The sequence below is a fragment of the Muntiacus reevesi genome, chromosome 18 (genome assembly GCF_963930625.1).
Source record: "Muntiacus reevesi chromosome 18, mMunRee1.1, whole genome shotgun sequence".
Lineage (NCBI taxonomy): Eukaryota > Metazoa > Chordata > Mammalia > Artiodactyla > Cervidae > Muntiacus > Muntiacus reevesi.
The window spans coordinates 10,494,825-10,510,736 of record NC_089266.1 but is presented as its reverse complement, the minus strand read 5'-3'; the positions used below and the strand labels follow the sequence as shown (position 1 = coordinate 10,510,736).

Below are 15,912 nucleotides of genomic sequence, written 5' to 3'. Positions count from 1 at the left end.
AGGCGCCCTTGGTGAGTGCTCGTCTCCGGGCTTGCGCCATCTGGTGGTGGGGCGCGCAGGGGCATCCTCGCCCTCTTGGCCTCGGCGCCCCTGGAAAGTGGGAGCGGCCCAGGGGCCATGCGCTTTGCAGAAGAGTGGGCTCTGGGGAGAGGCCGGGCTTCGCCTTTTGCGATCCGGGGAGGGTGCGACGCCCCCGAGTGAGCAGCTCTCCGCATTCTAGAACCCATCAGGCCACTCCAGAGGCCTGACTGCGAGTTTAGCACCCAGAGGCCGAAAATTTGGAAGCAACTTAAACTTCTTCTGAAAGGAAAATGTCATAACCCATAAAACCGACTGTCATGAAAATATTCAATGACAAGGTACTTTTCATACATTGAGAAAAAGCTCATGTTAAGAGGAGCAAGCTTGTACTGCAAGAAACCAACACAACATTGTAAAGCAGCTATGAGCTAAGTTGCTTCAGTCGTGTCTGACTCTTGGCAACCCCATGGACTGTAGACCACCGGGCTCCTCTGTCCTTGGTAATCTCCAGGCAAGAATACTGGAGTGGGTTTCCATGCCCTGCTCCAGGGGATCTTCCTGACCCAGAGATCGAACCTGGGTCTCTTCCATCTCCTGCATTGGCAGGCAGGTTCTTTACCACTAGTGCCACCTGAAGTGAAAGTGAAGTGAAAGTGAAAGTCGCTCACTTGTGTCTCACTCTTCGCGACCCCATGGACTATACAGTTCATGGAATTCTCCAGGCCAGAATACTGGAGTCGGTAGCCTTTCCCTTCTCCAGGGGATCTTCCCAACCGAAGGATCGAACCCAGTTCTCCCACATTGCAGGTGGATTCTTTACCAGCTGAGCCATAGGGGAAGCCAAAAATTACTGGAGTGGGTAGCCTATCCCTTCTCCAGGGGATCTTCTTGACCCAGGAATCCAATCCAATGTAAGTCTCCTATATTGCAGGCAGATTCTTTACCAACTGAGCTATCAGGGAAACCAGCACCACCTGGGAAGCCCAAAGCAACTATACTCCAATAAAAATTTAATAATTATAATAATAAAAGAGGAGCAAGATTTTCAAGTGAGAAGTTGGATCCTGTGACCCTGTCAGGCGGAACCAGGCACAGAAAGCCCCACACAGCAGTGTCAGAGTGGGATTGAGGGCTTCCCTGCTTCTTTGTGGGGTTTGCGTTTCTGGAATATTTTAGAATGAATACGCTTTTTCTAGCACATTCAGAAAAAAATTTTTATTTTCCTGCTGAAACATATAAAATTATCTGTAGAACATTTTTCCTTTAAACTGCAGGGAAGGCATAGGTAGCAGGTGCTTGGGAATCACAGTGTTGGAGGAGATGCCCCGGGTGGACGAGGGCTGTGGACAATTGGGCAGACAAAGGGAGGTCTGTGTTCACACACCTGTGTGATCTCACCTCAGGCTTTAGGCCTCCAGCCACAGCCAGGGATTCACATCCCCCTGGACTTGCTCCCATAAATTGGGAATCTGGATTTAACCCATGCTGAAGGTGGGGGCAGGAGCAGAGGCCTGTATTTCCAGTTTTACTAGAAGTTAGCCCAATGTGGGAATGCAGGTTTGTGTTCACTGACACTGCCTTTGCAAGTGGAAGACTCACCAAAATGGAACTGCAGACGCAGGGATTTCCTACAAAAAAATTCCTACAATGCCCTGTCTCTCTTAAGTGGTGTCACTCTCTGAGGGTAGGAAGATTCCAGTTCTGATGACACTCAAGACTGGCCTCCTCCTTGTGGGGGGGGGTGGGGTGGATAGGGGCTTTCTAGGACCCGGATGACTCCAGCATTTTGGTGATGGACTGGCTGACCTTGAGCAGGGCCTCTTGGAACTGGGGGTACTCTTCCTTCACATGGTGGAGGATGGTGCTGATGCTGACCAGCCTGTCGTGCAGACGCTTGAACTCCATCATCAATGACTGCTTATTGCGGTGCGTGAAGACGTACCGCCCATCCTTCACGGCCTGTAGGTACTTGAGGCGCGTCTGCAGGGCCACGAGCTCAGAAAGATTCTTGGGAGGGACAAGTGACCCCATGTCAGGCTATGCGTGTTCAAAAGAGGACACCCGCTGGCCTGGCACGAACTCCGACTTGAGGATGCGCCAGTGGAGAGCTTGGCAGATCCAGGGGAAGGAGCCGATGGACCCGCCCTCACCCACAGTCCAACCTGCCAGGTGCCCACCACACCCATCTCAGTTGATTGGGCCCAAACACTGAAGCTCTGAGTGACCCCTGTCTTCTGCTCACACCATATTCAATCCAGCAGAAAATCCCAGTGGGGCAGCTTTGAAATGACATGTGGAGTCTAATGGCTTCTCGCTAGCCTGAGGCTACGCCTGGTCTGTGCATCCTTCTTAAGAACTGTGATGGCCTAAGACAGGCCCTGTGTCCACTCTTGGCCCTCACATCCCACACTCATCATGAGAACCAAATGATTGCAGTGATCCCAAGTCACTCTTCCCCACCCCATCCCTGAGGGAGCAGCCCATGGCCATGGTACTGCCCCCTCCAAGCCTTGCAAGCCCGGGGCCTGGGGCAGCCTCCACTCCTGCTGTACCTGGGGGTGCTCACTCCCTTGCCTCTCCTTCAAATTTTGACTCAAATGTCACTTCTCCTGTGTGGCCATCTCAGACCACCCTCCTTCCTAGCGCCGCCCCCATCCACCCGACACCCCTTCTCTGCTTCCTCTTTCTCCAGAGTATCTGTCACCATCAAATATGAAGTATCAGTTTGCTTATTAGTTTGATTATCTGTCCTCCCGCCCTCAGAAGGTGACCTCAGGGAGGGCAGGGGCTGTCATCTTTTCTGTTCACTGTACCCCTGGCACCCAGGACAGTGCCGGCCTGTGGAGCCTTCATGAGCAATGTGAGGTGGATGACAGCAGTAGGTAGTGCTATGATCAGCCTGGGCTTAGCTGGGCCAGAGCAGGCCTTGCTGCTGGGTTCCTGTGGCCCTGGGGCTTGCCTACCTGTCGCTTGAGGGTTGTCAGCCGGTCCAGCTCAACTTCGAGCTCATCGGCCTCAACCTGCGTCCTCGACAACTGCTCCTGTTTCTCCAGGAGGGAGTCACTCATGGATTTTTGAGATTCTTCCAGTTCCAGGATGGTTTGGGTGCACTCCTCGGTGGCCTGGGGTGGGAGCAGGGTGAAACAGGAACATCCTGGGACCCTGCCCCCAGTTATTCAGGGAACAGGGAAGAGTCAGGCAGGGAGGAACCCCAAGGACCCTCTAGGCACATAATCTGGGAGGAATTCCAAAGCTGGGGTGTAGGAGAGTGCTGCAGGTAGGGAGGCCAGTGAGGGAGCCATGGCCAGACCCTCTGTGGCAGTAGGGAGAAGAGGATTCTGTCGCCAACCTGGGCAGAGGAGGCCCCTGGGGAGCCAGGAGGGGTGGAGAGGGATGGACAAAAGAAAGTCCAGGACAGAAGAAAGTCCAGGAGTGGCCAAGATGGCAGAGAAATACATAAACCAGGACCAGAAAAGGCCCTCTGCACCTCCAGGAACGTCCAAATAAGCAGCTGGATCAATTCTATCATTTTCAGCTACCCTTTCTTCATGCAGGACTCCCCCGACCAGGGCTATCCCAACATTCTCCATCTGGTCCTCTGGGTGACACCATGAGGTGACGGCCCATTTCACAGGTCAGTAAGCCAAGGTACAGACAGGTCGGACAACATGCCTGAGTTGTGCCATGAGCACAAGTAGAAGAGCAGGGCTGGGACCCACGGTGGGGCTCCAAGGCCAGGTTCTGTCTCGGGTAACCCTCGGCTCTCTGGGAGTGGTCACTGCTCCTGTCTCCACTAACAGATGGGGAACTGTGGGGGTGGGAGGTTTCTCACCCACTGAGACCACACAGCCGGCCAGTGGGGGCCGAGAGAAGTCTGAGCTCAGAGCCCTGCCTGGTGACGGTGAAAGGAGGAGGCGCAGGGGCCATAGCTGGCCCCCTCCCGGGGCAGGCACACACCTCATGGCTGGTGAATGTGGCCAGGTGGACGGGGACACGGGCTCGAGCGGGTGCCCTCCATGTTCCCATCAGCCCATCCCCGGCACCCACTGGGCGTCAGTGACACAGGGGCTCACACTCGTCACCAACACTCCGTGCTTCCCTGACGCCATTTCTGTTAGCAGAGGGGGCAGAAACGGGGCCGCTTCCAGCCCTGAGCTGCCCCTGCCTCATGGCTCTTCTGTTAAACCCAAGACAAACTCCCAAGCAAAGGCCCGATCAGAGCAGGGTGTTAGGGACACCCGGGAAGCACCTGTGGATCTGGCCGCCACTCTGTCTTGACCCAGAACCGGCACGTGGGGTGTGGGGCCCAGACTTTGGTCCCTCAGCGCAGAAGAAAGTGGCTTGTCTGACTCAGGAGCCGAGCTCCTGCCATCCCTCAGCCCCCACTGTCACTTCTCTTTCTCATCAAACAGCCCCGACAGCAGCTGGAACTGCAGCTCCGGGAGTGAGGGGCAAGAAAGGCGGTAGGGCAGATGAGGTGGGGAGGGCCCCCCGAGAAGCAGGCTGGAAGGACCGAGTGAAATCGCAGCCCACGTTGGAGAAAGTGCCTCAGAAACCAGCACCGGCTTGCCATGCACGGACGCCTGCCAGAGGGGCCGATGACCCGCGCCGACCACCCGTGGACAGGCGGCCCGAGGCGGGCCCGTCCCGGAGCCCGGCCACCCACCTTGTGAACATCCCTGATCTTCCGGCGGAGCTCGGCCTGCTTGTGGTGGAAGTCTGTCCGCGTGAACAGCTTCTTGTCCATCTTGCTCTGCCCCTCAGCCCGGGTGGAGATGGTATCTCTGCGGGCGACGGCCAGCTCCATGTCCCGGATCATCTTCTCCTGCTGCTTCAGGAGCTGCCCATGCTTGACCTGGGTGCACAGGGCAGGCGACTGGGCAGGAGAGGGGCCCAGGCCACCTCCCACCGCACCCAGCTGAACCAGCGGGGAACGCATGAGGGTGATGCCCCAGGAAAAAAGGAACTTGGGGGCTTTGTCAACTGGTCAGAATGATTTCAGTTCATGTCAGGATAACCAGGTGAGCAGGGCGACACTGAGAAACTGACAGAGACAGGGGTAGATGGGGGCACATGAGGGCCACATGCAGCCAGGGGTTGGGTCCTGGAGTAGAAAAAGGACATTAGCCAAAAAAACAGTGATCTCTGATTAGAGTTCATAGTTTGGTTAACTGTATCACACCAAGGTTAAGTGCCTTGTTAGGAAAAAGGCATTGTGGTTTTGTGAGATGGTGGCCTGAAGGGTCTCTGGGGCCTGGGGCTGGGGGCTGGTGTGTGATGGGAGTGGGACTGTGAGGGGTGTGTGAAAGCTTTCTGCAGAGGAGGACATGGTCCATGTCTCAATGGGGTGGTGGCCACATTATGTACACTGGACAGTTAAAGTAAGTTCACATTACTGCATTTACTGTTTAGTCGCTAAGTCGTGGCCAGCTCTTTTGTGACCCCATGAACTGTAGCTCACCAGGCTCCTCTGTCCATAGGATTCTTGGCACAAGAATACTGGAGTGGGTTGCCATTCCCTTCTCCAAGGGATCTTCCTGACCCTGTGATCGAACCCATGTCTCCTGCATTGCAGGTAGATTCTTTACTGCTGAACCACCAGGGAAGCCCTGTAAATAAGTTATTCCTCAATAAAGTTGATTTAAAATAAGACGGGGACTCCCCAGGCAGTCTAGTGGCTAAGACTCTGTGCTCCCAATGCAGAGGGCCTGGGTTCAGTCCCTGGTTGGGGAACTAGATCCCACATGTTTCAACTAAAGATCCCATGTGTTGCAACTAAGACCCAGTAAAGTCAAATAAATAAATATCAAGACAGTGTGGATTTGGGCTCTTGGATCAGTGGACACAGAAGACAGCCCAGAAAGAGATCCCCCCAAAATATGGATGCTGATTTCCATAAGGATATCATTGTAACATTGTTTGTCGTAACAAACACCACCACAATGGAGACAATCAACATCTTCACATCAACCTGGGAAGGTTTCATTAAACTATGTTGTATCCATAGTATATTCTGCAACTACTAAAGAAAGTCAATGCCTGTATCATTAAAAAAAAATAAGTTGCTGAGTTATATGTACTATTTTGGTAAAGGAAAACAAAACCGAAACACAGCTAGGAGGGAGGGGGCTGGCAGCCCCATCTGTGTGTGTGTGTGTGTGTGCACCTGTGTATGAGTGTGTGTCTCTGTGTGTGTGTGCCTGTGTGTGTGTGTGTGTGTAAGCTTTGTGGTACAGTGTTTGACCTGCTGCAGCCACATACATGGCTTCTGTGGTTTGAAAAGTCAGTTAAATGGAGTGTTTATTAAACTTATCAGTAGTGGATGCATTTGATCAGAATTCCTCTGGACTCAGCCAGCGGGGTTATTATTGACCATGTAATCGTAAGAGTGATGTCATATTTCTTTTTATGATCTGTGATTTGTATCCTTAAGTTCCTGAACCTTTGGCTCAGTGACAGCCTGTGATTTAATTACCAGCCTTTTTTTTTTAAGGTAATGAAATCCAGCTAAAGATGACAGTAGAGAGAAAACATGACTCGACCGGGAAATGAGGGTGTGTTCCTTGCACTCTGTTACTGAGTGAGTCTTTTTGGTCCAATGGTGGGATACATCTCACAAATGGGTCATGAGATTGGGTGGGGATTGGTCACAGTCAGCATTTAAAAACACTGGAGTACGCTGATTGCTTGGAGTGAGGATAACATAGTGGTTCGTGACTCCCGTGCAGATCGCTGTGTTCTGTGGCCATTTTGGTGCAGTAAGAACAAGAATTGGACAGGCACTGGTGGAGAAAGTCAGCAGGGGGAACAGCGAGTTTCCTTGGAGTGCTTGGAGTGCAGGCTGCTGCGCCAGGGTGGTTTCTTCCCAGGACCCCAAGCTCCAGGCCCCCCACACCTCCCTCCTTCCACCTACTTTCATCCTGTGTATCTCTGCCTTCATGGCCCGGATCTCCATCTGGCCTGTCTCAGAATCCACGGAGGCCCGCATCTCTTTTGCCAGTTGGATTTTTTTCTCCCAGAGCATGATCTGGTGTCTTTAAGGGAAGGAGAGGCAGTGTAAGAGCTGAAGAACAAAGGGGTTTTCTTTCTGATGCTTCGGTGAGCATGCTGCGCTGTGCTTGGGGTGCGCTGTGCTTGGGGTGCGCACAGTGCAGGCTCAGGAGTCCTTCCAACTGGAAATGCAGACCCGTGCACCCCGAGGGGGAAGACATCCACAGAAAAATACACTACGAGGCTGCTTCAAAGGCAGACAGAGAAAATTGCACTATGGTTAAAAAAAAAAAAAAAGAATGAAAGAAAGAGAAAATGGTAAAGGAAGAGGGCTGGATTAAGTATGATTCTCCTTTCTACTCTGCACTCATTGCAATGGTTTACAATGCTTACCGTTGGGTCTGGATTACTCTTATAATCAGGCACCTGAAAGATCATACAGTTTTTAAAACGTCTGTCCTGAAGGAAGCCACTCCGCTTCCAATGATCACCGTCATGGCTTTGCAGAAGGGCTGCCGGGAGGCACAGGACTCCGCTGTTCCCAGGGATCCGGCTCAGGTTCCAGGGCCGCGCCTCCCCCGCCCCCTCCCCCACCACCAACCGGTTTACGTGAACCGTGGGCAGCGACTCTCCGGACCCGCGCCTGGGCACTCACTCCGCCTCCACCAGGCTGTTGAGCACGGCTGTCTTCTCCTCGGTCAGCTGGTTCAGCTTCTCCTGCATCTGGATGGTCTCCAGCTCTGAGGCCTGCGCGGCGAGGAGAGAGAGGGCGGTGGGCGGGGCGGGGGCGGGGCCGAGGGCCGCGCGCACCTGCTTGCCCCGCCCACCCACGCTGAGCCCCGAGCGCACCTTGAGCGAGAGCACGAACTCGCCCTCCGTGGCCCGGTTGTCCTGCTGTAGCTCCTCGGAGCTGCACCGGTTCTGGTTCATCAGCAAGTTGAGCTTCTTCAGATCGTTGTCCAGGTCCTTCATGTGGCGCTCGATCTGCTTCTGCTCCTTCTTCTCCTGGTTGATCTTGTCTGTGGGGAGGGTGGCCGGGGGTTGGGAGTGGCCCCTGGGGGTTGTGATAGGGGGTCTGTGCCTACGGCGCCCTCCCTCCCCGCTGACCTTCTGGCATCCCCACCCAGATGGCGGAGGCGGAAGGGGGCAGGGTTGGTGCTCAGACACCGAGTCCCCAGGAAAGGCCAGCAAGCTCCGGGGCAGGGGGTGGAAAGCAACGGCCCCGACCTCGCACAAGCAGGTTTGGGAGCCCACAGGGCTGGGCAAGAAGGCGGCAGAACCTCTGGGAAGAAACAGGCATGATGTGTCCAGGCAGAGTGGGCCCTGGACACCCGGCAGCGCTGCCTGTGGGGCTGCAGGGCCCGGCTGACCCGGTGGGACCAGGTGGCACCAGAAAGCCTCAGCAGGTGCTGTGGAGGGGCTGGGCAGGGGAGCTCACTTTCTATCCGTATTTTCTTCTGCTCCAGGATGTGGATCTCCTTCTTGGACATGTCCAGGGAGACCAGGTGCTCCTCGCGCTCCTGCGTGACCTTCACCATCTCCTGCTGCAGCCGCAGCCAGGTCACCTGGGCCTGCGTCACATTGGTGTTGTTTTCCTCTATCAGCTTGGTCAGCCTCTTGATCTCCAGCTCCAGGGGCCCCAACTCTTCACCCTGAAAGCAATGTTCACCAGAAAGCAGACTGAGTCCCTAAAGTCAGGGTGGGCTACAGAGGGCAGGGACACCTAAGATCATGCATCTGTATGCTGAGTGGGGGGATCTTTACTCAGAGGGCCTAAGGACCCTGTCATTGTGTCCCCTCTTCTGTGGTCCCAGGCCATATGGCCTGACCTGCTGTGGGAGATTCTGTTCTGGTGATCTGCCGGTCTGCCACCCCCTTCCCTTCCTCCACTGGCCTGACCTCACCATGACCCAGTCTTGTGGGGCTTCTGTTACCCAAAAGGGCTTGGCAAATTGTCTTTTCACAACAGACTGTCATAGGTTAGGGTCTTTACTCCCTTGGAATCCATTTGGGTTGCAGCTCTGAGACCATGCTCTGGTTGGGGTCTACCTAAGAGTGTGCCCACCAACTGCCCATGCTGCTCTGGGTTTGAGGCTGTCGTGGGGTCCTCAGGTCAGGGATACTGGATAACCTGTAGAACTTCAAGCCTCAAACCCAACAGACCACTTCACTAAGAGCAGCAGTGAGTGAGATCCTACCCGCTGCCTGTCTTCACATAGTCCATAGGACACACAAAATATCAAAAGAAGACAACTTCATGCTAGGTGGGAGTTATATGGAATCCAGACTTCAGGGGCCATAAGTAAGGTTTCATCGCATGTGGACACACTCATCTGTTTACCTATTGCCTCCTTGTGGCTCCTCCTTGTAACCTCTAGGGTGAGGGGTTGCAACAGAGACCGTATGGTCCATAACACCTGAAATATTGACTATGTGGCCCCACAGAGAAGGTCCGCAGACAGCCCCTGAGTCAGCATTCTACACAGACATGTGCATTTCACCCGTAAGATGGGTAGGGCGGGAACGCCTATGTCCTACATGAGTCTGTTCCTGAACAGATGCAGTTTCTGAAATGGCCAGGCACATACATCAACCCAAGTGACCTCTTCTGGTCCCGGGGTCCTACCCCAAGTTCAGAAACCATCTGCTCCAGCTGCTTGTTGAAAAAGTTGATGAGACCTTGCTTTCTTTCAATGAGGATTGTGCGCCTGGAAATTTCACTTTCACTGTTGGTGATGAGGTCATTGACTTTTTTCACTTCCTTATCCAGCTCAGCCAGCACCTTCTGATGCATGTCCAGCCTGCAGTTGGTGTTCGTGATGTCCAGGGTGGTCTGAGCAATGTCACCATCAATTTTGGAAAGATGTGTCACCTGAATTAGCAGAAGGAAACAAGTCTGAACTTTTTTCCTTTCTGAGAGGCTCCACATGAGCTGGTTGGTTTCATGTTTTCCTTGGTCTGGGTATTCATCTGGAGAAACAGAAGGGGATGTTGGTTTTCTCTCCACCTTATGACCTGTCAAAGGACTTCCTTATTTGAACCCTAACAATTCCTCACAAAAAAAGAAAGCTGACATTATTATCTCTTATCAAACAGTAACATATATTGAAATGGGGAAATGTGAAAATACAGACGATCGCCCGTAAATCTGCCACACAGTTAGCCAGCATCACTATTTAGAATCTATCCTGCCTTCTTGACTTTGTATATAAACCCTCTTCCTCCGAACCCAAACAAAAACAGGGTCACACTCTACATATAGCTTTGTAAGCCACGTTTCAGTTCAACACATGTCATATCATGTCATTTTTAATGGTTGTATAGTAGTCATATTTGTAACAGAGATTGGGAAGCAAGTCACAGCTGTCCCTGGGAATGTCATTTGTTCCACAACAAGCACAGGGGCCCTGCTGTTGACAGCTCATGTGGTTTTGGTGAAGAAAATCAACATGCCTGCCCTCTTTGAGCTTGTCATCTGTTATCAACATTCCTACTCGAAATAATGCTGTGACAAATGCCAACTTCTAACTGTGGAAAATTCTGAAAGAGATGGGAATACCAGACCACCTGACCTGCCTCTTGAGAAACCTGTATGCAGGTCAGGAAGCAACAGTTAGAACTGGACATGGAACAACCGACTGGTTCCAAATAGGAAAAGGAGTAGGTCAAGGCTGTATATTGTCACCCTGCTTATTTAACTTATATGCAGAGTACATCATGAGAAACGCTGGGCTGGAGGAAGCACAAGCTGGAATCAAGACTGCCAGAAGAAATATCAATAACCTCAGATATGCAGATGACATCACCCTTATGGCAGAAAGTGAAGAAGAACTAAAAAGTCTCCTGATGAAAGTGAAAGAGGAGAGTGAAAAAGTTGGCTTAAAGCTCAACATTCAGAAAACTAAGATCATGACATCCAGTTCCATCACCTCATGGGAAATAGATGGGGAGACAGTGGAAACAGTGTCAGACTTTTATTTTTTTGGGCTCCAAAATCACTGCAGATGGTGATTGCAGCCATGAAATTAAAAGACGCTTACTCCTTGGAAGAAAAGTTATGACCAACCTAGATAGCATATCAAAAAGCAGAGACATTACTTTGCCAACAAAGGTCCATCTAGTCAAGGCTGTGGTTTTTCCAGTGGTCATGTATGGATGTGAGAGTTGGACTGTGAAGAAAGATGAGCACCGAAAAATTGATGCTTTTGAACTATGTATGGTGTTGGAGAAGACTCTTGAGAGTCCCCTAGACTGCAAGGAGATCCAACCAGTCCATCCTAAGGGAGATCAGTCCTGGGTGTTCATTGGAAGGGCTGATGATGAAGCTGAAACTCCAGTACTTTGGCCACCTCATGCGAAGAGTTGACTCATTGGAAAAGACCCTGATGCTGGGAGGGATTGGCGGCAGGGGGAGAAGGGGACGACAGAGGATGAGATGGCTGGATGGCATCACCGACTCGATGGGCATGAGTTTGGGTAAACTCCGGGAGTTGGTGATGGACAGGGAGGCCTGGTGTGCTGCGATTCATGGGGTCGCAGAGTCGATCACGACTGAGCAACTGAACTGAACTGAACTGATGCAATAAATGCTGGCCCAGGACTCTTTATTGCCCTCATGTGGACACGAATAGTAGTACACCTACTGCCCACAAAGCGAGCCAACAAATGCTGGTTCAGGACTCTATATTGCCATCCTGTGGACATGGGTGGTAGTACACCTGCCACCCACCAAGTGTTCCAACAAATGTTGGCCCAGGACTTTACTGCCCTCGTGTGGACACAGGTGGTAGGACATCTGCCACCCACCAAGTGTTCCAACAAAATGCTGGCCCAGGACTCTTTACTGCCTTCCTATGGACGTGGGTGGTAGTATACCTGCCATCCACCAACTGTTCCAACAAATATTGGCCCAGGACTTTACTGCTCTCGTGTGGACACAGGTGGTAGGACATCTGCCACCCACCAAATGTTCCAACAAATGCTAGCCCAGGACTTTATTGCCCTCCTGTGAACATGGGTGGTAGTGCACCTGCTGACCACAAATTTTTGCAATAAATACTGGTCCAGGACTCTTTACTGCCCTCCTGTGGACATGGGTGGCAGTACACCAGCTGACCATGAATTTTTGCAATAAATGCTGGTCCAAGTCTCTTTACTGCCCTCCTGTGGTCATGGGTGGTAATACTCCTACCCCACGAATTTTTGCAATAAACGCTAGCCCAGGACTCTTTACTGCCCTCCTGTGGACATGGGTGGTAGTACACCTGTATCCAACCAAGTGCACCAACAAATGCTGGCCTGGGACTCTTTACTGCCCTCCTGTGGACACGGATGGTAGTACACCTACTGCCCACCAAGTGCTCCAACAAATGCTGGCCCAGGACCCTTTACTGCCCTCCCGTGGACACGGATGGTAGTACACCTACTGCCCACCAAGTGCTCCAACAAACGCTGGCCCAGGACCCTTTACTGCCCTCCCATGGACACGGATGGTAGTACACCTACTGCCCACCAAGTGCTCCAACAAATGCTGGCCCAGGACCCTTTACTGCCCTCCCGTGGACATGGGTGGTAGTATACCTCCTGCCCACGAGTTTTTGCAACTCATGCTGGTCCAGTACTCCTTACTGCTGTCCTGTGGATATAGGTGGTAGTACACCTATCACCCACCAAGTGCTCCAACAAATGCTGGTCCAGGACTTTACTGCCCTCCTATGGACATGGGTGGTGGCACATGTGTTGCCCACACGGTGACTGGGAAAGGGGGACACCTGGGAGTCTGGGGATCAGCCTCTGTGATGTTGCATCAGGGCTGGGCAGGTTTATTTCACACTCACCACACTGCATAACTTTTCCAATGCACACTTGGGCCCAGGTGTGTTGCTCCCACCAGGTAGTCTTGCCCCCACTTCCTGGAATAAGAACTGGTAGGACTCCACTAGCATCAACCAGGACATCTTAAGGAGACCTGGGCATCCACAGACTTGGCTCCAGCCCCCTCTCCTCAGTTCCTTGGCACAATCAAGCCAGGAGCGAGCTGGTCTCCTCCCAGGTATCTGGGAGGCATGAGGTGCCTCCGGCTTCTAGCCAGGTAGACAGCACCCCGAGGCAGTCACACAGGAAGAGCCAAAGAAGAAACAACCTAAGTAGCAAATTGCTTTTTTCAGGACATAGGGACCCCTGCTCAGAGAAAGGCAAGACCCCTGGGGGAGCAAAAGGGAGCTCATGCCAGGGGTAAGGGTTGGGTCCCCAGTCCAGAAGGGCCAGTCAACTCACTCGGGACCTTCAGGCACACGCTGGGAAAGCAGAGGGTCAGGCTACTCCAGGATTCATTTTACATGCTCCTACCAATTTGACCAGGGTCTCTGCTGCAGCAACTTATCCTCAGACATGTGGACAAAGATGTGTGAACAAGTATGTTCACTGCTGAGTTATTTCTAAAGTTTAAAGCCTAGAAACAACTTTAGGTGTCCAAAGAGAGAATTATTAAAGAAAGCATGTATATTTGTAGGATAAAATGCGATGCATAAACCAACATGCACTTTTTCTAATAATATTTATGGAAAATGTTATGTTAAATGTGACCAATAATGTAAAATAAAACACTACACACATAGGAAAAATAATGGACTCCTACATTTGTTGTTTGTGCACTTTTTGCTCTGTGTTGTGTTTCAGTAAAATTAATGAAAATGGATTAGAGTGGTTTAAAGACTGATATATAGTGAAGAGTCCTATGTCCTCTCAGGTTGTGTGTGCAGATGTATCTTCACATGTCTGTTCATGTATGTGAACATGTTAAACAAATGTGTACATGTGCGTGTGAATCTGTGTGCTTGTGTTTGCTCATGTGTGCATGTGGGGATGTGTATGTGAATGTGTGTTTCTGTGTGTCTTTGTGTGTATGAGTATGACCATGTGTGTTTAGAAAAATTTCCAGAAGGAAATACACCACAGTTTCAGAAGAGATTATCTCTGGATGGTGGGACTGCAGCTGTCTTATTTTCTTCTTATGCCTTTTTGTATTTCCAGATTTTCTGCAATAAAAAATGCATTACTTTTACACCTAGAAAAAAATGAAAGGTGAATGAACATGCTCAGTGCCCTTCTGCCACATGTGATCTGTTCCCACTAGAGCTGCCCCAATGCCTGAGCACCATGAAAGCATCCATCCCTTGGGGCCCAGGTGTGTGCAGCTGGTATACCAGGTTGGTCTTTTCCTTCTGGAGCTTCAGGATGAGCTGGTGGAAGTATTTGGTCATCTTGTTGGAGGTCATGTGCTCCTTCAGCTTCTCCATGATGGAGGCATCCATCTTCCTCCTCAGCTCCAACTCATGCTGGATGGCCTGGTGGAGAGTCTGCAATTCTCCCACGGTTGCTGTGTATTCCTAGAAAGGAAGAGTCAGAGGGTGGATACTGGGAAGCAGAGTGGGGAGGCTTGCCCTGCTGGTGGGGGACATGACCGTACCACATGGGCCTTGCCCAGTGCATCCTCTGTGTCCAGCAGGGTGAGCCTGTAGGTGTTAAACTCATTCTGCAGGGCCTCCTCCTTAGTCAGGCACTGTGAGGTCAGTTTCTGCATTAGGTTGGCTTCTGTCCCTGCCCGGTTCAGGATGCTGGCCAGCTTTTCATTCTTTTCTTCCTCCTTCACAATGGATTTCTTATAGGCTTCAAGCTCAACATCCATGGACTTGACTTGATGCTGGCATTCACTGCCAAAATTGAAAGAGCAAAGCCAGGATATCAGAACACCAATGTGTATGGTGGTACCCAATGGGAGGAAGCTCATAGAGTGAAGAGGAAGAAATTGGGAAACCAACTCTATTAGTATTAGTCAAATATTTTAAAAAATTTTGCATGGCTTTCAAATATTATTTATTTTTTTAGCCACACTACACAACATGTAGGGTCTTAATTCTGCAACAAGAGATCAAACCCATGCCTCCTGCAGTAGAAGCATGGAATCCTAACCACTGAACCACCAGGGAAGTCCCAACAGTAGTTGAATCTTGACTACTATTTTATAATGTGTTGGAACTATTACCCTTCTCAACCCAAATCTAAAACTCTTCTAATATTGTGATGATAGGAGGAGGAAGGACAGGAAACTGTTGGCTTGTACTTAGTGGTGACGAGTGGTCACTGCCAGTCCATCTCCTTTAGTCGTGACCATAATCTTGGAAAGAAAAAGGTTTTATCTCAGTTTAGCACTCTTGAACATGAAGCTCAGGGCATCTGAATAAGTGGAGTGGCTGGGTAGAAAACAGGTGGCTGTCTCTTCAAATTCCCTCAGCATACTGGCCATGGACATGCCCATAAGTAATGTCAAGTTAAAAACTGCAGATCCTGGATAATGGAATTTGAATTTTTGGGTGTGAGACATTTTTTCCCTTAATTCTTTTCAATGACCAGATAGAACTTTAATTACCTCATTGGCATACAGTTAGACTCTATCCAGTTTTGTGGGATTTTTTTTTCTCATTTCATCAGTGTAGCAGTAAACACCATTAGTCAGTCAGTTCAGTTGCTCAGTTGTGTCCGACTCTTTGTGATCCCATGGACTGCAGCACACCAGGCCTCCCTGTCCATCACCAACTCCCAGAGCCTGCTCAAACTCATGTCCATTGCATTGGTGATGCCATCCAACCATCTCATTCTCTGTCATCCCCTTCTCCTCCCACCTTCAATATTTCCCAGCATCAGAGTCTTTTCAAATGAGTCAGTTCTTTGCATCAGGTGGCCAAAGTATTGGAGTTTCAGCTTCAGCATCAGTCCTTCCAATGAATATTCAGGACTGATTTCCTTTAGGATGGCTTGGTTGGATCTCCTTGCAGTCCAAGGAACACTCAAGGGTCTTCTCCAACACCACAGTTCAAAACCATCAATTCTTCAGTGCTCAGC

General features: G+C 51.0%; 1 protein-coding gene across 1 annotated transcript in view; it reads right to left on the bottom strand.

Annotated features, from left to right (window-relative positions):
- Positions 1–1,340: 1,340 nt before the first annotated feature.
- CCDC40 (coiled-coil domain 40 molecular ruler complex subunit) overlaps positions 1,341–15,912 on the bottom strand; it is a 43,152-nt gene continuing 28,580 nt past the window's right edge. Inside the window, exons 12-21 of the mRNA XM_065910019.1 lie at positions 14,480–14,723; positions 14,217–14,399; positions 9,638–9,883; positions 8,450–8,663; positions 7,861–8,030; positions 7,667–7,758; positions 6,935–7,055; positions 4,688–4,876; positions 2,985–3,143; positions 1,341–2,028 (exon numbers count right to left, since the gene is read on the bottom strand). Of these exons, the coding sequence (XP_065766091.1) occupies positions 1,783–2,028; positions 2,985–3,143; positions 4,688–4,876; positions 6,935–7,055; positions 7,667–7,758; positions 7,861–8,030; positions 8,450–8,663; positions 9,638–9,883; positions 14,217–14,399; positions 14,480–14,723 (1,864 nt within the window). The 3' untranslated portion in view covers positions 1,341–1,782. The remainder of the gene's footprint in view (positions 2,029–2,984; positions 3,144–4,687; positions 4,877–6,934; positions 7,056–7,666; positions 7,759–7,860; positions 8,031–8,449; positions 8,664–9,637; positions 9,884–14,216; positions 14,400–14,479; positions 14,724–15,912) is intronic.